This window comes from Argentina silus (genome assembly GCF_951799395.1).
Source record: "Argentina silus genome assembly, chromosome: 8".
NCBI classification, from domain to species: Eukaryota; Metazoa; Chordata; class Actinopteri; order Argentiniformes; family Argentinidae; genus Argentina; species Argentina silus.
The window spans coordinates 14,925,914-14,948,413 of record NC_139662.1 but is presented as its reverse complement, the minus strand read 5'-3'; the positions used below and the strand labels follow the sequence as shown (position 1 = coordinate 14,948,413).

General features: G+C 46.7%; 2 protein-coding genes across 2 annotated transcripts in view; both read right to left on the bottom strand.

Annotated features, from left to right (window-relative positions):
* The window catches only part of hdac7a (histone deacetylase 7a), a 532,558-nt gene that overhangs the window by 249,026 nt on the left and 261,032 nt on the right, over positions 1-22,500 (bottom strand). The window lies entirely within an intron of this gene.
* The window catches only part of LOC310808967 (plexin-A1-like), a gene marked incomplete at both ends in the record, with an annotated part of 119,912 nt that continues 109,608 nt past the window's right edge, over positions 12,197-22,500 (bottom strand). Inside the window, 8 exons of the mRNA XM_083676064.1 lie at positions 12,197-12,292; positions 14,694-14,844; positions 15,200-15,412; positions 15,592-15,761; positions 17,345-17,535; positions 20,402-20,602; positions 20,713-20,872; positions 21,698-21,844. Coding sequence (XP_083532190.1) covers positions 12,197-12,292; positions 14,694-14,844; positions 15,200-15,412; positions 15,592-15,761; positions 17,345-17,535; positions 20,402-20,602; positions 20,713-20,872; positions 21,698-21,844 — 1,329 coding nt within the window. The remainder of the gene's footprint in view (positions 12,293-14,693; positions 14,845-15,199; positions 15,413-15,591; positions 15,762-17,344; positions 17,536-20,401; positions 20,603-20,712; positions 20,873-21,697; positions 21,845-22,500) is intronic.

The window sequence follows — 22,500 nt, the reverse complement described above, 5'->3', positions numbered from 1 at the left end:
AAATACCATATTCAAAAAAAACAAAAAACATTTTATATTATCTTTGGCTTCATGTATTTATCGAATTAAAATTGCATATTATCTAAATAATACATTTGACATGATCTTATTTTCCACTCAGGCCTATTCCATGACTAACGTAGTAGAGTTGAGAGTGATGAGAGGGTGATGTCAGGATAGACAGCTGGGCCCCTTGATCATAGGCTAGATGATTCACTCTGAGGCCAGTCATGCAGGACTGTGGTACATTGATTTAATGGAGGGAAACCTCAACAGGGGCGGGAGGGATGGGGGGAGACGGGGGGGGCTGGGGGGGGGGGGGGTCAATGTTGAGAATAGGAGAAAATGAGAGGTGAGAGCAGGGAGAGCAGGGTCAGATGTGTGTGTGTGTGTGTGTGTGTGTGTGTGTGTGTGTGTGTGTGCATGTATGTGCGCGTGTGTCCGTCCGTGTGTGCCTGTGTGTGTGTGGGGGTGGGGGGGTGGGGAGAGTGGCAGAGTGCAGATAACAACAGAGGAGCAGGCAGTAAAGCAGGGTCGTGTGTGTGTGTGTGTGTGTGTGTGTGTGTGTGTGTGTGTGTGAGCAGGGTCAGGGAGGGGTAGATGGATGCCTCTAGCAGCTGACCCTGGATCAGAGCTAGGCAAGCTGGGAGAAATGAGACGTGACTAATGACACCAACACTGGCTGACCTGAGAACAGAGCCAGTAAGAGAGGAGACGTGACCTGAATGATGAGGAGGAAAAGAACAGAGGAGGAGGAGGAGGAAGAGGAGGAGGAGGAGGAGGATGAGTAGTAGGAGGAGGAGGAGGAGGAGGAGGAGGAGAAGCTCAGAGATGAGAGACCACCACCACCGGCCCCCTGGTGGTAGAAGAAGCACACAGCAGAAGAAGAACACAGTCTCTCCCACAGGGGAGGCTGGTGGAGGTAGAAATCGGAGGACGGGCTCATTGTAATGCATAGAATGGAATGAGGAATGGTATCAAACACACGTGTTCTCAGATTTTTATCTTGATAGCCCTAAGCTCCTGTGTGTGACAGCCCTTGGAGGGAGAAGCATGCAAAACTGTTCCCAGATCAGCGACTAGAAACTAGAGTCTTAATAAGGCTGGTTTCACAGACTCAGTCAGTGTTTCTGCGCGGTCAGACAAATCATAATTATACATAATTCAAACGGAGCCTGAAAACCCAATCATTAAGAGTAAACACAAACCGCTGATGATAGGCGTGCAGCAGAGCAGAGAGAGACCATGTAAACAATGATGAAAACAGTCAACAATAACAGGATATTACACGCCATTCACCTAACAACATCATTACACCGGGGCTCATTTCGAAACACAACAACAACAACAACAACAACAACAACAACAACTGGACTTTGTCAAAAGATTAATTGAAGTGATTAGTTTGTCTCTGTTTAATAAGTACCCATGACCAATGATGCTAGAGTAGACATGAGAAGCGATGGTGTGTGTGTGTGTGTGTGTGCGTGCGTGCGTGCGTGCGTGTGTGTGTGTGTGTGTGAGAGAGAGTTAAAACTCATTCACCCTCATTTTCAACCCTTTTTCTCTCTTTCAATTTCTCCCTCGTTCTCCTTTTCTTCTCTAAATGGAATGCCGTTGTGAATTAGGGAGTGAATTGTTGAGACTGATGGTTTTAGAGGGGGAGACGGCGCGCGCGTGTGTGTGTGTGTGTGTGTGTGTGTGTGTGTGTGTGTGTGTAGGTGAAGAGAGACATATAGAGAGAGAGCAGAGAGAGAAGAGAGAGAGGGAAGAGCGAGAGAGAGACTTGTAAAGCAACACAGTTCATGTAAAATGCATGGAGGTTGCAGTGTCAGTTTGCTGGAGCGAGCGTTGCAGAAAAAGCAACTGCCTGAGCTCTGAACCTCAGCATCTCCCAAGACTACACTCACACTCACCTGTCGAGCTCCCCCCCTCCCCCCTCCCCCCCTCCCCCCTCCACCCCCACGCTCACATCCTAGTCTCCTTCATTAGCTTCTCCCACACAACTTACTTTCCATAGACTTTTAGAGGTAAACTGGGTTGAGTCTGTCTCATTGAAATACCCCCGCACACAATCTCTCCTCAAAACTCACCGCACGAAATAAGTGATGATTTCACAGAACTTTAGTTTCTTTCCCTTCAACACTGTTTGTGTAAGCCCATTTGGGTTTCTCACCTCACCTGCACCTATCAGTTTACCTGACTTCTTTTTGAACACTCTGTAATCTGTCTTTTCCCACTCGTACTTGTCTGTGCAGATACACAAACACATTGTGGAGAGCAGAGGAGACTGGTGGAGGCGGAAATCGGAGGACGGGGCTCATTGTAATGCATGGAATGGAATGAGGAAAAGGAATGTTTGATAGCATTCCTTATTCTGTTCCATGCGTTGACAATGAACCCCGTCCTCCGATTTCTACCTCCAGAAGCCTTGCCTGTTGTGGAGAGAGGTGTTAGTGGTGCTGGGACAAGCTAGTTACCCGAATGCGCGAAAGGTCTGGTGGACCAACGTAACAAACTTGGCCTTCATTAATCCAATAGAAAGACTGTCGAAAACGGACAGTCCGTAACCACTGGCTTAACCTTACATCAATCATCTCCCACAGCACTCAGCAACCAACCATGTGGAGAGCGGGGTCTGATGCTGGGGCAACCAAAAACTTGTGTTTCTTTCTCCTCCTGTGTGTTGCAGAGAGGGTTGTGTAGAACTGGGGCAAACAAACAAACATAGACTCTATGTTTTGTATCATTTTAATATCGTTTTCATGAATGCATTCCAAGTCATTCAGATTGACTCAACTGAACATTTAGTAGTTAAGTAGTGACCTTGTGGGGAATTGGATGTACTTGAAGGCTGATGTGTGTTTAGATTGAAGAAATGGAACCGGATGTTGACATTGGACACCAGCGGTGGTGTGGACAGTCCTGCTGTTTGGTAGACCCTGCCTCTCTCCACCATCAAACCTCAAGGCTTTGCTTTTGTTTGGATTTGGGTTGTGGTTCACACACAGAACAGACCCCCTCTCTGGCAGCATAGTCACACACACACACACACACACACACACACACACACACACACACACACACAGGCTTACACACACACACATGCAAACACACAGGCGTACACACACACGCACGCACGCACGCACGCACGCACGCACGCACGCACGCACGCACGCACGCACGCACGCACACACACACACACACACACACACACACACACACACACACACACACACACACACACACACACACACACACACACACACACACACACACTCTTCTCCCTATCTCCATCTGCCCATGGTTTCTTCAAAGATGGCGTCTAGCTTTAGAAGAACCACAACCTACAGCCATGCTTATCTCTGGCCACCATAAAGGAACAGCATGCTAATTCTACAGCTGATCAATTGAAAGATTGCAACACACTTCTTTTCCTTCCTCCTCTTTCTATGTCAGCCCCCTCTGGTGCCACAGCAACAACTTAGTTAGTCATTTAGAAACTTCCCGAGATTACAATTAAACAAAACAATGTCACTTTGTCAGATTGTCTGAGAAGAAAAAAAAAAATTAGTCAATTAAAGAAAGAACAAAAAAACAACAGACTTGTTTTTGTGGCTGTCATTTTAGTTTGTTTTAAATACAGCATTGGTCGTTGTTACGGTTACGGCGGTGTAGCTTAATGGACTTTGTGTGTACAGCATTACCAATAGATGTGGAAGCAGGATGAATAATTGAACCATGAACCCTCTGAGATGTACAGGCTGGTTATCCCCCCAACTCTGTGTCACGTCTGGACCCCCATCGTCTCTCTGACATCTGGAGCCGAGACGATACCCTCCCATCCTGGTCAGGAAACAACAACAATGACAACAACAACAACAACAACAACAACAACCACAACAACAACCACAACAACAATGACCATAGCCAGCCTACTGTATACATTGCCAGATACATATACATCAGTTAGATCACAGCGGAGGTTTTATATGTGCATGATGTCCTGTATCAAAGATCAAAAGGGAGTTCTGGAATTGTCCGATTGAATCTTCAGGAATGTGTTTGGAGGCCTGTCCTCCGATTCCTACCTCCACCAGCCTCCCCTGGTATGGCGGTACAGTACAATGCAGTAGCATGAATATCCACCATAACAAGCTCGACATAGGCCTTTAAAAACCACACATGCTTTCTGCTGTCTTCCTTTGTTTTTCTGTTATTCTCTCTCTTCCCTCTCCTGCTCCAGTCCTGTCCGGTCCGCCTGGCTGGGAGGAGTGGGGAGGAGTGTGTCTGCTAATCGGAGCGACGCTTACAGCTCTGCTGAGACCTGACCTTGTCTGAGACGGTAACATCATCCCCTCTCTACTCCTGAAACCCTGTTACATCTGAGGGGGACATGTGGGGGGAGAGGGGGGAGACACAGGGGGAGACACAATGGGGGGGGGGTACTACTTCCGCCTGCTTCCTTTTCTCCCCCTCCGTCAGTTTCTGAAGCATCTGTCCATCCTGGGGAGGGTCAAGACAGAGGGAGTGACAGTTGAAGGAAAGGTAAAGAGGTGAGAGGGAGAGAAGAATAACCTGTCTGGTGGAGGAAGAGAAGAGAGGTGAAGGGAGTGAGCCGGCGGGGGAGGACGAGACTGACACAACCAGATCTGAGTTATAAGCTTTTCAGCTTTTTAAGGAATAAAACAGGTTGTTCCTGTCTGAGGTAAAGTCTTAGGTGACAGGTGCATAGGAACAGACACGCTGCTGACTACTACTGTAGGACTCTGTGACACGGTCTACTAGGGAGGCATCAGCAGTCCCTTCCACTGTGGCAAGGCTGCCCTGGTCACTGTGTCAAACTGGACCAGAGCTGTGACTTTTATAGGATTGTATTTTTGTCTTGTATTTTTGTATTGTAATGTCTTTCTAAAAATGTTGTCGGAAGTCGGAACTGATTGCTGATTCAGCGCCTGTTTAGAACGCCTCTGTGGGGCTCTCCGTATCCTGGGCACCTAGCATTAGCTGCTCAGCTGTGGGGGAATCCTACAAAGCAGCTTAGCTCCTGAGGTGACCGCCAGCACATGGCCAAAGCCTCTTTCCTTCCATGGGCTTTACCTCACACACGGTGGCCCATTCTAGCATTAGCATGCTAATTCAGCCTCCAGAATGGCTGGGGCAATGCTAGGCTTGACACCGGCTCTGTGCAATGATCCACTCTGCCATCGTCTTGTTTCCCTGGCTCTGTGCAATGATCCACTCTGCTATGGTCTTGTTTTCCTGGCTCTGTGCAATGATCCACTCTGCTATCGTCTTATTTCCCCTGCTGATCCTCATTTACTGGCCCTTACTGTGTGTGTGTGTGTGTGTGTGTGTGTGTGTGTGTGTGTGTGTGTGTGTGTGTGTGGTGTGACACGATTAACAACCTGTCCCCTCTGAGTCTACATCCCCCACTTCTTAGAGCAGTGGGAAAGGAAGGAGTCCTTATCTCTCTGTTTAATCTTACACACTCTCACTCTCTCTCTCTCTCTCTCTCATTCTCTCTCTCTCTCTCTCATTCTCTCTCATTCTCTCTCTCTCTCTTCTCTCTCTCCCTCTCTCTCTCTACATGCAGTCAACAACACAATGACAAGGCCAATGTGACTTTGTCATTCACTCTCTGGTCTCAGGACGAGCTTGTTTGTTTGTCAAAGTGAAAAGTGGTGTGGGTGTGTGTGTGTATGTGTGTGTGTGTGTGTGTGTGTGTGCGAGAGAGAGAGAGAGAGAGAAGCTGCAGGAACACAAAAGAGAAGAGAGGAGTGAAAGAGAAGGACTTTCACAACATGGTAATGTGACTCCCTGAGATATGGTCAAAACACAGCGAGACACAACAGCATGGAGTAGGAGGGGAGGGGGGCTGTGTATGTGTGTGTGCGTGCGCCGTGTGTGTGTGTGCATGCATATGTGTGTGTGTGTGTGTGTGTGCATGTGTGTGTGTGAGAGGGGTGTTTGGAGCTGGGTCCACCTGCTGTGATATGAACAACGGCAGGCAGTCCGAATGAAATGGAGGGGGAAAAAAGCGAAAGGGAAAAGGAAAGATGGAAAAGAAATGAGAGGCCTATGTAGACCAAAGCCCCCCCTCCTCTGTCACAGCCCCCTCTCTGTGAAGTCATCGCCACGGGGGGGCCGGAGACCAACGAGGACGTGAGCATGGGCTCTTGACTGTCAAATTATCCCCAGTCTGAAGTCTGATACATTCACAAGTGTGAAAGAAGAAGTAAAAATGGCCTCCACAGGTAGAATGAGCATCACTTCAAAATGGCCCTTACAATGACAAAGGCAGGTCATTTCCATCCAACTCACTGACAGGATGACTGACAGGCAGGCGTGTGTTATCCAGGTCGCTTATTATCTGGGGGCGACATCCCTCCCCTTGATGTTATTGTAATGTGCCTTTTAATTTGATTGATGGGCCGCTTGTCAAATCAGGAGGCCCCAGGGGGGAGGGTTCAGAGCATTTAAATGTAACATTTTCCAACTGGCCTCGCTAATGGACGCCATCAGAGCTGTAGGGCTGTGAGGACCTCTCTCTCTCTCTGTCTCTCTATCTCTCTGTCTGTCTTTCTCTTTCTTTCTCTCTCTCTCTCTCTGTCTTCTCTCCATAGGGAATGAGAGAGAGAAAGCGAGAACGAAAGCGAGGGAGCGAGACAGTGAGAGAGCCAGAGAGAGAGAGAGAGAGAGAGAGAGAGAGAGAGAGAGAGAGAGAGAGCGAGAACGAAAGCGAGGAAGTGAGACAGTGAGAGAGCCAGAGAGAGAGGGAGAGAGAGAGAGAGAGAGAGAGAGCGATGCAGAGGACTATGGAGGAGTTAGAGAGAGAGAGGAAGCTGTATAAATGGTCGTATCTACACCATCCGCTCCCATACATCACACCATTACTGCTAAGTGAACATTTCTATCTGACAGAATCATTTAGGGATTCACTGGTCTTGCAATCACTGGGTAATTTGAGTTTTTCCCGTTGATGGAAAAGTAATTGAATTAGGCTGGGTGGTCGTGGGATCGGAATGGATGGCAGGGTATCTCTCCCTCGCAGGCCTCGTTGAGCTCCTGAAGGAGGAGGAGGAGACGAGCTTCATCATCATCATCATCATCATCATCATGGTCACACTGAGCTCTTGGCTTACAGTATGTGTCATTACATCTGTAGCATCCAACTATGCTACTAAGCTGCTGGTGAACTATCAGTTTGAGGCTGGTGGAGGTAGAAACACGTGTTTGATACCATTCCTCATTCCGTTCCATACATTACAATGAGCCCGTCCTCTGATTTCTACCTCCACCGGCCTCCCCTGGTAGTGAACTACATTAGATGGCATCTGGAATATAAAGTATAGAAATACCACGTATGAGATCAGTCGAAGACATCTGACATTTGAAAGCATTGAACATCTGATCAAACCAGTGATACGTTTCAAACGTACGACCCACTTGAAACTGAGACAGCAACAACAACAGAAACAAAAAACGGAGTCAGACAAAGCAGATTTATCAAAACATGTTTAATCTCTCCTTGATGCCTGTTTATGTACAAGTAATAAATCTGCAAAATAAGAAACAGCAGAGTATGTACAACGAGCGTAACGTGAGACAGCTAGCCTGTCACCGTCTAGCTTCACGTCTGAAACTCTTACAAAGGGATCAGAATTCATAAAGTATTCAAACTCTTTAGTTTCTCTTCTTTCTTTCTTTCTTTTTTTTTTCTTCTTCTTCTTCTTCTTCTTAAATCTGTGTCTACATATTTTCTGTTTGATCCTATGCCTTTTTTTTTTTGTCTTCTTCTAAAATTCTCTTTGAAAAATTACTCCTTTTCCAATATGCCATGAAAACCAAACAGAATAAACTAGAAAGACGAAGGATCGGAAGTGTCATGATGTGTGGAAGAGGCAGAAACCTTTGACAGGGGTTGCGTCCCAATAGTCTAACAATGCTTCCTCTTCTGCCCTCTTTTCCTTCAACTACACAGGGCTCAGTTTCATAAAAGCTTTGTAGCTAAAGGAATACTATATCTCTTTTTAAAAGGCCAGACCGACTTCTCCCCTAGACCAACAAAGTTATTAATTTCACTAATTTTCTTCTTTTATGCACAGAAGGTTGACCTGTAAACATTGATTGTACAATTATAACTCTCTCACGGCTTTGCGGCTGGGTTGACAGGAGAGATTAAGTCCTACTTCAGATACAAAGCTTTGGGGAAACAGACCCTTGATCTGAACACACACAGCAGGTGACAGCAATGGTGTACCACTAGCAGGCCTTCATCTGTCCAGTGATGTCACACCTTCCTGGATGAAGGAGAGGAACAGAGGAGAGGAGAGGAGAGACACAGCCATAGTTTGTGTGGGTGTGAACAGGTGTATTGTGGGTAATATAGGGGTCAGAGGGGTTATGGGAAGTAGGGGGGGTCAGACAAGGCACTCAGTGCAAAGTAAAAGCTCTCTGTTCTTCATCATCAAACAGCATCTAGATCTCTCAACCTGGCTTCCTCTCTTTCTCTCTCCCTCCCGCTCCCCCTCTCTCACCCTCTCTCTCTCTCCCGCTCTCCATCCCTCTATCTTTCTCTCCGCCTCAGAACCAGACACAACTGAGAAAAGTACTGTTTCCTTCAAAGGAAGGTTCCCTCACCAAGAACCCTCTCATCTCTACACAAGTGGCATTGTAAAACAAACACAAAAAACAACCACAACAAAAGAAGAAAACACTTGAGGCCAACTGCCCCAACACTTACAATTGAGTTTGTTTTTTACTCTAAAGAGTAATGCAACAATTACCACATGTATACCATACTCCCTCAAGATCATAATCATAATTATCATCAGAAACCCTTCACTTAAGTAACAGAACAGCCAAACCACATCAAAGCCAATGCAAGAAGTGTCCTGAGACTCTAGAAAGCAACCAGCTGGTTTTACAATCACAATCATCATCAAAGCTGTGTGTGTGTGCTGTGTGTGTGTAAGTGTGTGTGTGTGAAAGAGAGAGAGAAAGTGTGTGCGTGTGTGTGTCTGTGTGTAGGTGTGTGTACATGCATGGGTGTGTGTGTGTGTGTGTGTGTGTGTGTGTTTGTGTGTGTGTGTGTGTGTGTGTGTGTGTGTGTAAGTAACGAGAGCCAACACACAACTACGTTTTCCATCCACTAAAGAAATCTGGAGAAACAAATGTTCTCACTCAGAGGATCGTAATGCTTATCAAAGAAACAGAGGTTGGTCTCAATCATCTCTCACTGAACCATCCAATACTTTCTTACAAGTTTTTGTGTCAGAACTTCTCTTCTTCTTTTGTGTTTAACCCTGCGTACATGTCAGGAACGGGGCTCTGCACCCCTGCTCTCAGTATGACCATCACTAATCAATAGTCAAGTATAGAGTACAGAACAGTTAGTCCAGCCCTGAACTTTGAACGTAGGACTCAGTTGGAGGACTATAAAGTGATGTAGACAGGGAGTGCGGTGCTGCGAATGAGAAATATGAACTTGCCCGGAGTGTTAAAATCTATTAAAAAATAAAATGTGTTATACGGAGACCTGCTCCCGTTTGATTAGGAGAGATTAGAATATCACATCAAACAGATGAAATATAAATAAATAAAATAAAAAAAAATGAAAAGAGGGACTTTTTATTAAAATCCGAAAGCACCTTGTGTGAATCCTAATGTCGGGTGGATGGCCGTGGGTTGTGAATTCATATCTGTGGTCTGTGTGATCCGCATACTCTGAATCTCACACCATATCTGACCTAGATATTTCAGAAGTATCTGAGAGGTTTCTCAAACATTTCAATCTTGTTTATGTTCTGTCTGGCCTCTGCACCTTCCCTTTAAATCTCACAGGACCAGAGAGGTGAGAGGAGAGGAGTTCTGTGTTGTTTTCAATATGGCCGTAAGGGAATTGGTGCATCGTCTTTAAAGGGAGAGACCTCAGCTCGTAAAAGTATCAGATATCTGAGGACCAAAAAAACTGAAAAAAAAAACCCTTCATCGGTTGGAACAAAAACACTCAAAGACAGAGCTACATTTCATGGTTTGTTCATACATCACAGATGTTTGCATTTCTAAATATTCTTCTCTGTTTTTTTTTATCTCCCAACACAGCAGACAAAAAAAAAACAAGAAAAAGACAACACTGATGATTCACCTTCCTTAGTTGCTTCTTCTATCATTCTTTCCTTTTGAATGATTCTCTTTCAAAAACAGTGTTTCATGACAGAAACACTGGTAAAGGCAGACAACATTCCATTCTGCTATCACTGACCACTGTTTGGTGCTTGAATCATACACAGACCAAAAAAGCATACCACTTCCACAACGTCAACAAATCATCATCAGAAATGAAACAATCTTTCAAATGTGTTTTAGTGTCTGGGGAGTAGAAGAAAACCTCAGGAAGGATGAATGTCTTGAAAGACAGGGGAAGGTGTTAATGAACTTCTAAAGGTGTGGGGGGGTGTCAATGGGTCTTAAACCTTTAAAGGGATGGGGGGGGGGGGTGTGAAGGGGTCTTAAACCTGTAAAGGGTTGGGGGGGGGGGGTGTGAATGTCTCTTAACCCTAACCTTTAAAGACAGCGTGAGGGGGGTGGGATGGGTTGTGTGTGTGTGTGGTGGTGGGGGCTTAAACCTTTTGTTACATTTATCTTGCTTGGGCCCTAAGCCCACTATATCCTTCAGTGGAGTCTCAGTGTTGAGGAACAGAGAGACCCGTAACATGACAGTAAGCCATGAGCCCCAAGACCCCCAAACATATAATAATGTAATATATGCATCATAAAGGGGTTGCCACGGTGTTCTAAAGCCTGGCCAATAAGGGTGAGCCATTCTGGCCTGATGAGTACCTGGCCAGACAGCAGAGGAAGACGTGTCTCCATGGATGGAACGCAATGAGGATCATGTGGTTGACATGTTTGATTCCATTCCTCATTCTGTTCCATGCATTACAATGAGCCCTTCCTCAGATTTCTACCTCCACCAGCCTCCCATGCCAAGCGAATGGCAAGGCTTCAGGTCAGTGTGGCGTATGGAGATTATCCAGTTGGATGAACCAAAATGGCTGCCAAAATGGCTGCCGGTGACAGACTATTATAAGCAGAGAGGTATAAACAAACAAGTCCTTCCAAGTATTTGTTTTTTCTAAAATAACCACAACAGCACTGTTGAACATGTGAGATACAAAGATGTCATCTTTGTATTTCCAGTACCATTCGAACCACAGGAAAGGCCCCATGACTTGTTGATTTGAAATCTAATATTTTTTGTCATTTTTGTCAACTACTTTGTTTGCTCTCATCTTCAGTCACTAGGCATGACAACATGTTTAATCATATCACATTTGTTATCTAAAAAAAAAGTTCTTTGCACTAAACGACATTCAAATAAAACATGGCACAGGACAAGTGTTTCTCTTGTTTTCATAGTTTTAGTCTTTGAAATATCAAATCCTTTTTCTTTCAAAGTTTCTGTACATTAAAATGGAAAAACTTTTTTGATCTCTATTTTCCTTTTGTTTCTTTAAAAATGAGCTTGGTATTTATATATCTATATATAGAATCATATATCCTCTTCTCTTTTTGATTTAGCTTGTTTTGTAAATTGTGCAAATTCAGCAGTAACACGGGTGGCACAGCACTGGAGAGGAGGCAGTGGATCAACAACAACAACTGAATCAACAAAAAAAAGAAAGATCTGAAAATCAAAACGTCCATGAAAGTTAACAAGGTCCCTGGTGAGAGACGGTCGACAGGCGAAGCATCTATGGGGAGTCCTTTCTCCATGTCTGCCTATGTAGGCCCACAGGAGGCTATGTAGCCCCTATGTTGCTCCTATGTAGCCCCAATGTCTCCTGGTCTCTGTAGTGTAGCCAGACAACAGCCTCTGTAGCTGGCTTTAACCCAGTCCTGGCTGTGGCTGACACAGTTTGTATATAAATCACCATGAAGGACCAACAGAAGCCAGAGATGAAGACTGTGATGATAAAACACTTCCTTGGAGGGAGGGGGGGATGGTGTCAGTGTTTAAATGAGAGGGGGGGGGTCCGTTAGCTAGCTCTCCAGTGTACTGCTTGTTTGTGTCCTTGCAGTCCTTTAGCGTTGTGTTAGGGTCAGGGGTCGGGGGGGTGGGGGGTGGGGGGTGGGGGGGGGGTGGAGCCACCCTCTACACCCCTCCTCTCTCTCTGTGATTGGCCGGTTCTCAGCTGGCCAACGCCATGGTGTCAATGACCTGCTCCAGTTTGCTGCGTAGTCTCTGCCTGCGAGACTGATCGTCCTTCTGCAATGCAGAGAGGATCTGGAGGAGAGGAGAGAGATAGAGAGAGAGAGAGAGAGAGAGAGGGGAAGAAAGAGGAAGAGAGAGAAAGACAGAGAGAAGAGAGGAAGAGAAAAGCAGAGAAAAAGAGAGATGGTCAGATTATTTGGGTGGACCACTACCAGAGAGACTATGTAAACAGCTGACTGATAAACCTGCTTTCACATGGCAGGGGAACCAGAGGAGACACAAGATAGCTGTATGTACTGGAGCTAGCATGATGCTACAGTACACATTTTACATTACATTTACATTTTAGACATTTAGCAGACGCCTTTATCCAAGGCAACTTACAACAAGTAACTAAGGGGCTGTATGCACTGGAGCTAGCATGATGCTACTGTACACACTAAGGGGCTGTATGTACTAGCATGATGGGGGGGGGCAGCAGATAATGTATGGAGCACTTAGGGGGGATGTGCAAGGGGCTTTATCATGGAGCACTAATGCCTGTGCGTGTGTGTGCGTGTGTGTGCGTGTTTGTGCGTGTCTGTATGTGTGTGTGTGTGTGTGTGCGTGCGTGCGTGCGAGAGAGTATGTCTGTATGTGTGTGTGTGTGTGCTGTGAAGAGCAAGGGACACGAGGTGAGAGCGGAAACGGTTGATGAATGGGGGAGAGGCGGGGGGGGAGGGACCAGGCAGCGGCCTACATCTGGATAACAAGCACTGATGAAGGGGAGCGGCTGTGTAAATGGAGCCAGCTGCAGGGCCTTGAGGAGGGGAGAGGGGGCTGACGCTGAGAGGAGATGACTGAATGACACAATATGTTTTGCGTGTGTGTGTGTGTGTGTGTGTGTGTGTGTCTACAGTTGTAGTGCTGGCTAATAACTGAGAGCGGAGAGTCTAAGTGTGTGTGTGTGTGTGTGTGTGTGTGTGTGTGTGTGTGTAGTCTCCAGTAGCTCTTTCTATCCTAATAGCTGAGAGTGGATAGACTAAACGTGTGTGTGTGTGTGTGTGTGTGTGTGTGTGTGTGTGTGTGTGGCAGTGGCTGTGTCTATCCTAATAGCTGAGAGAGGAGAGTCTAAATGGCCTTCTGCAGCGCTCCATTATCTCTCCATCTCTCCAGCTACTGTAGTCTCCCTGACTCACACACCTCAACCTCTTATAGGCTGCACTCACACGCTCACACACACACACACACACACGCACACACACACACACACACACACACACACACACACACACACACACCTCCACTTCTTATCGGCTGCTGCTAACACACACACACACACACACACACACACACACACACACACACACACATACCTCAACCTCTTACAGGCTGCACTCACACATACACACACACACACACACACACACACACACACACACACCCACACACACACACACACACACACACTTCAACCTCTTACAAGCTGCAGCTACAGTAGTTAAATTAACACACACTGTACTCTCATTCTGTGAGAATTAGCCTCCACAGAACACTCTCATTCATGTCTCTGTCAGGAGAGATTGGTCGAGGTAGAAATCGGAGGACGGGCTCATTGTAATGCATGGAACGGAATGAAGAACGGTATCAAACACACAATTTCTACCTCCACCAACATGTGTGTTTGACACCATTTCCTATTCCATTCCATGCATTACAATGAGCCCATCCTATGAATTCTACCTCCACCAGCCTCCCCTGACTTGGAGGCATACAGTACAGTGTGTTACGTTTCAGAATCATAAGTGGAGCTATTTTGGGGTGAGATGGAAAGTACTGTTTATTCATACCCATGGTCCTTGGTGTCTTAACAAACTCGCAGGACAGCCTATAAAAGCACTGATATTAATATGATATTAATAAAACACAGAAACCCATTGAGCACCATGTGGTGGTTAATATAGTGGAGTCCTTGGTGTGATGTATGTATTCTAATGATCCTAATGCCTGCATGCATTTAGGGATGTGAACTTACTTATCTATTAATGAAATTAAAATGTCCTCTTTCCATTACTCATGGATCAACAAGAGGTGCTTCTGGACAACCTATACAATGGCTATTCTATTATTATCTATTTTGTTAAAGTTATATTCTATTCTATTCTGTTCAAACTAACTAACTAATTACTAACTACTTATTATATTATATTTGATCATATTCCATTCTACTCAGTTCTATGTTATGGAATGCTATGCTACTGAATGCTATGCTACTGAATGCTATGCTACTGAATGCTATGCTACTGAATGTTATGCTACTGTATGCTATACTACTGAATGCTATGCTATTGTATGCTATGCTATTGTATGCTGTGCTACTGAATGCTATGCTACTGTATGCTATGCTACTGAACACTATGCTACTGTACACTATGCAACTGTATGCTATGCCCTACTCTACCCTGGTGTATAAGGCTGTATCAGTGTAACTCACCTCATCTTTGTACTTGATGATGTAGGAGTATATCTCATGCAGAGCGCTCATGCTGTTGAACTGGCTGAGGTGCAGACGGCTCTGTTCCGCCAGGTAGGCACTCATGTCCTGGTCACTGATGACGGGCATACGAGAGATGTCTGAGTAGTATCTACAGGAGGAGGATGAGAGGGAGGAGGAGGAGGAGAAGAGAGAGGAGGGGGTGGAGGAGGAAGAGGAGGAGGAGAGGAGGAGGAGGACAAGGGCAGAGAGAGGGAGAGGTTAAAGTGCATTCATATGATCAGGTCCAACTGAAAATCAAATCAAAGAACCTTCATCAGCTGCTTGTCATCAACCACAATGAGACCACTACTCTGTCCCCACGATAGCTCTGACTTCATCTGACCTACAGTAGCATTGTCACATCTGCCTAAAATAACACATGGTCTTCTGAAATCCAGCCTCGGGATGGGCCTTGGGATGGGCAGTCTTACAAGCTGGAGAGAGTGGATTTCTGTGTGGCCTACCTCTCCACCCAGTTCTTGTAGTTGGGGATGTCTTTAGCGTAGAGCAGCTTGTTGGAGGGCGAATCTTTGCCCAGCTTGTGTTCCGAAGTGGAGCAGGAGTCCATGAAGGTCTGGGCCACCACGGACAGACAGGCATCCGTGATGCTGTTCTTGTGGATGTCAAACACAAACTGGGGGTTCTTGATCACGTTCACCCAGAACCTCAGAGGAAGACTGGGGAGAGAGGGAGGGAGAGGGAGAGAGAGAAAACGCATGGTGAAGAGATGCACAACATTTAACTTAACATGACAATGACAGTACACACACACACAGACAGACACACGCACACGCACACGCACACACACACACACACACACACACACACACACACACACACACACACACAGACTCACCAGTTGCTCTTCCAGGTGTGCCGTACGTCTGAGTCCGATATGGAGTGTTTGTCTGCCTGCTCATCCAGGAAGTCAAACATATACTTGATAGCCAATGGGAGGGCACTACCGCGGTGGGCGGTGCTAAAGATGGTCTCAAACAGGTCGTCCACAAACTTCTGTAACGTACCCTATGGAGACAGACAAGAACATTGATGGACAGTGTCCTCCTCCAATCACACCGCTGGAAATATTTAAATCAACCCATCGAGATTAGTGTGATGGGTACAGACTGCAACACATTAAAATATAAAATGTGAACCGCACACAAAATGGATTATTCAACCACGAAGGAAGCTCAGTGGACAGGTCCTTCTCCAATTACCGGGTTGGAGATTTCAAATCAACCTGAAATTCATTTTCCTGTCTGTTTATCCTTCTTGCTGCAGCTATTCTGGAGCGATGTCGGCAGAGTGGGGGAACGAGGCAACCAGCGTTGCATTCTACCTCACATGCTAATCCTCTGGCGTATGAGACAGACGGACGGACGGACAGACAGGGTGACAGGCAGGCAGGCAGGCAGGCAGACAGGTAGAGAGACAAACAGACAGGTACTTTAACTATCTGAATTAAATTCACTTCTCCGTGGCTTCATCACACGCAAAGCAGCCTTCGGTTCGACAACAAATGACCTGTCTCCTCTCTGTTCCATCTCTCCCTCCCTCCTTTCTATTTATCTCTCTATGCATGGAAATGGACCGCCCGGGAGGCTGGTAAACAGACTCTCATTTCCACCCCCCTCTCTGCCGCTGCTCCCCTCATCCCCCTCTCCTCTATCCTCCTCTCTCCCTACAATTAGGAGAGAAACAATCAGCTGGAGGCAGAGGAGAGCGGAGGGCCTTGTTAAGAGAGAATTGGCTGAGGGACGCCAGGAGAATACTACATTATACTAAACAGTGATATGGTGGGGTGGGAGGAGAAAACAACACTACACAGGTATGTGTGTGTGTGTGTGTGGGGGGGGGGGGGCTAGGCTGGGGATGGGATGGGCTGGATTGCGAGACAGGCATATCATGGGAGGACTATATTAGGTCCAAATTAGGTCCTCTTCATCCAGGTAAAAAAACAGGTATTCTAGAACTGAAGTCTGATAGATGTCTGAGGGTATCTCAATGACTCACTCAACAGCCAGTGTAAATGGGGAGTGCATTTAACAGAACTGTAGTTCACTAAGGTGTAACAGCTTTTCCTTCTAACGTGCATTGGATTGGATTGACTCCATAAATAGCTGAATATATTTACGTCAACAATAATATATATAAATACAGTCATTTACAGGGTTCTCCCCGGGATTTGTGAACAGCGTGGCGCTGGATTGCATTATCAAAACCCGACTCTTGTTTAGTGATGTCAAAATGCTGAAAAAATACCGCTAAAACGCTTTCACTTTCGCTTTCGTTTTTAACAACGATGTCGTTGGCGATCAAAGAGAGTTAACTCTATCATGACTAAATATATAGTTTCATTTGCCTTGGACTGTTTACATAGTGGCACCGCGCCTCTGCATGCTCTTACCTTGTTGTTTTCACTGACTGTGCTTTTGCTTTACTTTTTATTTATCTATCTATTATTGTTCTCTCCATGGAATGTAGTGTATGAGTACTGAGAAAAGTGCTATACAAAATAAACGCATTATTATTATTATTATTATTATTATTATTATTATTATTATTATTATTATTATTATCATTGTCATTGTCATTATTATTATTACCTTGGTAGCTAGCAGCCTGGTCAGGTAGATCTCAGAGACCATCTTGCTGCCGCGGTCTCCCTCTCGCTGGTCCGAGTGGTCGTGGTTCTTGACCAGGTGCCACAGCTTGGTGCCACTCTCCAGGTCTGGGGTGATCATAGGGGTTCTGGACCGAAGGCTGTCTGGACTGCTGGCTGTCCGCAACATGCTCTCTACACAGAGACAAGAGAGAGAGAGAAAGGGCCATTAGGCATGTCGTTAACTCATTTAGTACCGAGGGTGAATAAAGTCGCCCAAATTGTCAACATTCTAGAGTGCCTAGTGTGACTTTATTCACCAAAAATGCATAAATGATGATGCTTCTAGCCAATCAAAGTATTGTTGCTAGGTAAATACCACTTAAAACAATTGGCACTCTAGGTGGTGAGTGTTCTGGAATTCTTTGGCAGTTAGTGAGTTCAGTGGATGCAAAGGTCTAGTACCAGACTGAAAGGACTCTATATACCAGGGCAGGCTGGTGGAGGTAGAAATCGGAGGATGGGCTCATTATAATGCATGGAATGGAATGAGGAATGGTATCATTACAATGAGCCTGTCCTACGATTTCTACCTCCACCAGCCTCCACTGGTATATTTCTATGTATGTAGCCCATCCTAGTGTAGCCTAGCCTGCCTCTCCTCCCAGGGCCTAGCGTAGCCTGCCTCTCCTCCCAGGGTCTAAGGTAGCCTAGCCTAGCCTGCCTGCTCTGCATCATTCCATTATTAATGGTGAGAGTGTCAACTTCCATTACCACAGGAGAGATGCCTATCTACCATGTTCCTCTTATCAGAGAGGCTGCTGTAGTGGTATGATGGGGGGGGGGGGGGGTGAGGGGAGAGGGAGGGAGGGATAGGAGGAGGGAGAGAAAAACAACCAACATGTCTGTCTATCTCTCCCTCCGTCAGGGTGATGGAGTGGAGCTAGGGGTACGAAGGTGAAAGGATGACAGAGGTGCAGCTCAGAAGCTCACTGACACACACACACACACACGCGCACACACACACACACACACACACACACACACACACACACACACACACACACACACACAGAGGTATCTACTGCAGCAGAGTAAACACTGCATTAGTAATCTGTGTCAGTGGGTTGGGATAGTTGTTTCTGTCAGCGAAATAAAAGAACAATGGGGCGTCACAACACAATGTATGACCTGAATACTTCCTCCTTCATCCTGTCTGCCAGATCCTATACTCCCTGGACCAGGGGAGACTGCTGGAGGTAGAAATCGGAGGCCCGGGCTCATTGGAATGCATGGAACGGAATGAGGAATGGTATCAAACGGTGTAACAATGAGCCCCATCCTCTGATTTCTTCCTCCACCAGCCTCCCCTTCTAACTCCTTCTAGAGTACATGTACAGTTCATATTGAAGCAGGGTATTATTGGAAGAGATCATTTGTTCCCAAGTTGTTCTCTTTCCAGGCTAAACAGGATTATATGAATAAATGTGAAAGTGTCGAAACCATTCAGGAACACAAAGAGAGGGAAAACCAAGGCAACTAAGATCCGTCTCCATGCCAACGACCTTCTCTCTCACCCCAGCACCAGGTTCACACCAGAACATCCAGAACATTATCTTATCTCTCTCTCTCTCTCTGTCTCTCTCTCCTAATCCTCTCTAACAGCAGACTACAGGCTCCTAGACACCTTAGAGAACACACACAGCTATCTAACCCCAGTACGAAGTTTACACTGGAACCTTCTCTACTCTCTAACAGAAAACTCCTGTATGTGTTTATTTAAGCTATGGTACTATGGTACTATGATGCTATGTTGCTATGGTGCTAGGTGCTAGGTGCTATGGTACTATGATGCTATGGTACTATGGTTCACTCAGAGAACATGAGGCTGGGGCTACGGTTGTTGCTGTTATTGTTGTTGTTGTTGTTGGCTGCCCTGAGTGCCTTTAAATTCCATACCAATCATGTTCCATCCCCCTCAGAGAGAGTGCACCGACGTTTACCTCTGACGTTTACCTCCTCACACACACTCACACCAGCGTTAGGCTGTCCACTCTTACACACACACACACACACACACACAGAAAGAAGCGAGAGAGAGGGGTAAATAACAAATAGGATTTCTGAAAATGGCTTGAGAGAGAGAGAGAGCTGGGCTCCATATCATCACACTCAACAGGCTTCTGCTAGTCTTCATCCGCACTGAAGGGAACACAATTGGAGGAAAGGAGAAGGGAGATTGAGAGGGAGAAGAGGAGACAAGGAAAGGAGATGAGGAGAGGAGACGAGGAGAGGAGATGAGAAGAGGAGACGAGGAGAGGAAAGAGAGGAGATGAGAAGTGAAAGGAGAGGAGACGAGGAGAGAAAGGAGAGGAGACAAGGAGAGGAGATGAGAAGTGAAAGGAGAGGAGACGAGGAGAGAAAGGAGAGGAGACAAGGAGAGGAGATGAGGAGAGGATGGAGAGGAGACGAGGAGAGGATGGAGAGGAGACGAGGAGAGGAAGGAGAGGAGACGAGGAGAGGAAGCCAGTTTAGACTATTGGGATGCAGCCATGGTCTCAGTGATGTAGCAGAGAGCTGAGACTCGTCTGGTCTGTTTCACACGAGCAGACCATTCAGAAAGCCAACACACTAATCCATTCTCAGCGCAATGCTAGTGTGGAGGTTGGAACACAGCCAGTATGTCTGTGTGACTCAGGGGTCCTCACTCTCAGCCGTGAGGAATGAGGCATCTAGTTTAATGCCTGTCGTTTTCTATCTCGACAGTGTAAATGGCCCTGAAATAGCCCAGGCAGGAGAGATATCACTGTGGATAGAAACGCTGCTCTCTATTCAAAGAGAGAGTAAGAATACAATTATCCCTGCTATCTATCGAGAAAGACAAACAGAGGGAGCGAGACAGAGAGAGAGAGAGACTGAGAGAAAAATAGACAGACAGACTGCAGAAAGACACACAGAGGGAGTGAGACAGAGAGAGAGAGAGATAGATAGAGAGATGGATAGATAGATAGATAGATGGAGAGACAGACAGACAGACCGACCGACAGACAGAGACTCTTACCATATCTGCTGAGTGACTTGGTGAAGGTGGAGGAGTTGGAGATGTTGTAGGCAGAGTTCTGTTTGGGGACCAGGGCGATCACAGAGCCGTCTGTCACTTGGTAGTGAGCCAGCGTGTTCAGGTGCTTCCAGTCGTTGTCTATCTTGGTGGTGATGTCCTCGTCCTGGAGGATGATACGGGCCATCCTGCCCTGACGCCACTCTGGGGACAGAGGACCAGGTTAGAACAGGGGTGTGTGTGTGTGTGTGTGTGTGTGTGTGTTCGTTTGTGTGGTCTGTGCTCTCTTGCACAGTCTGTGCTCTCCTCCTTACCCAGGTCCATGTCCCCAGCCTTGGGTCTCTGTGAGTAGGGGCTGCCCTTGTAGACAGCGTCCAGCAGCTTCTCCTTGACCTGGGTGATGGTGTCGCAGTTCAGCCCCTTCACCGTCACCTCCGGGGCTGCCTCGTTCTCCGGGTTCACACAGTGCAGCGTCTGTCGGGGGGGGGGGGGGTAGATAGACAGACAGACAGACAGACAGACAGACAGATAGATAGATAGATAGAGGTGGAGGACAGGAAGAGGGGAGGGGAGAGGGGGAGGAAGAGAGGGAAAGAAAGGTAAATGTCATTACGAAACCATGATGTAACCCAGTGTTCCCCAACTCACCCCCTGGGGATCACGTGATCCAGATCACAGGATGAGTCACGTGTGTTCATGCTAGGCTGGAACAAAACATGTGTGGGGTTGAGAAACCCTGGTCTTACTCCAGACCAATCAAATGTATATATCCTTATGAGCAACATAATCAACTGATGTGGCTTATGGATACAGAACAGGGGAGGCTGGTGGAGGCAGAAATCGGAGGATGGGCTCATTGCATTCCATACATTGTAATGTAAAGCCCGTCTACCTCCATCGGCCTTCACTGATCCAGAATGATAATGAAAGAAACTGTGTTTATACTCTGAAAGAAGGCTGCAACATTTGTATTGACCAGGGCTTGAAGTCGATCTGTGTGTGTGTGTGTGTGTATGTGTGTGTGTGTGTGTGTGCGTGTGTGTGTGTCTGTGTGTCTGTCTATATCTGTGTGTGTATGTGTGTGCATGCATGTCTGTGTGTGTGTATGTGTGTGCGTGCATGTCTGTGTGTGTGTGTGTGCGCCTGTTCTGTATGTGTTTGTGTGTGTGTGTGTGGGGGTGGGTGTTTGTGTGTGCCTGTCTGTGTGTGTGTGTGTGCGTGTGCCTGTGTGTGAGCGTGCGTGTGTGTGTGTGTGTGTGTGTGTGTCCGTGTGTGTCCGTGTGTGTGCGTTGTACTAACCAGGGTCTTGTAGTCTATCTGCTGTCTGATGAGCTTGTCCTCGCTCAGGGAGTAACGGGCCTCCCCTGTGATGGAGTCGATGGGACCCTTCTCCATCTGCTGCTTCATGGCACAATACAGCATGAAGAGAGGCTCCCCCGCACACTCCTGGAGACACACACACACACACACACACAATCACACGCGCACCAAACACACACACACACACACACACACACACACACACACACACACACACACACAGAAACACACAAACACAGAAACACACACACACATGCATCAGTAATAGAAGTAGCAGTAGTGTGCTGAGTAGGTTGTACTTTCGCTCCTCAACCCACATCTTTAGCTCAGCAGGCTAACGCAGTCTCACGTGGAACATGGATCACAGTATGCAGAGTCCAAGGACACAGGCTCTCACATCATGACGACAGCTGAAGCTTCTGTCCACTAGAGTTCATCAAAGTCACTTCAACTCTCGATACTTCAGCCCAGAGACTGTGTGAGTGATGAGACAAGCCCCCCCCCCCCCCCACCCCCCCGTCTAGAGGGTGTGTGGCGTCGCAGCGGGCTAACAGGCTAATATAAATGTTTCCTGCGTTCCCATCACAGCCAGGCACTTGCCAATCAATAGAGTCATTACCCTCAGATCAGGGCTGAGAAAAACACTGGGAGAGAGAACACACACACATACGCACACACAAATTGACACACAAGCGCACACGCACAAGCGTACGCACACACACACACACTCACACACACACACACACATACACACACAGGCACGTACGCGCATGCACTCACAC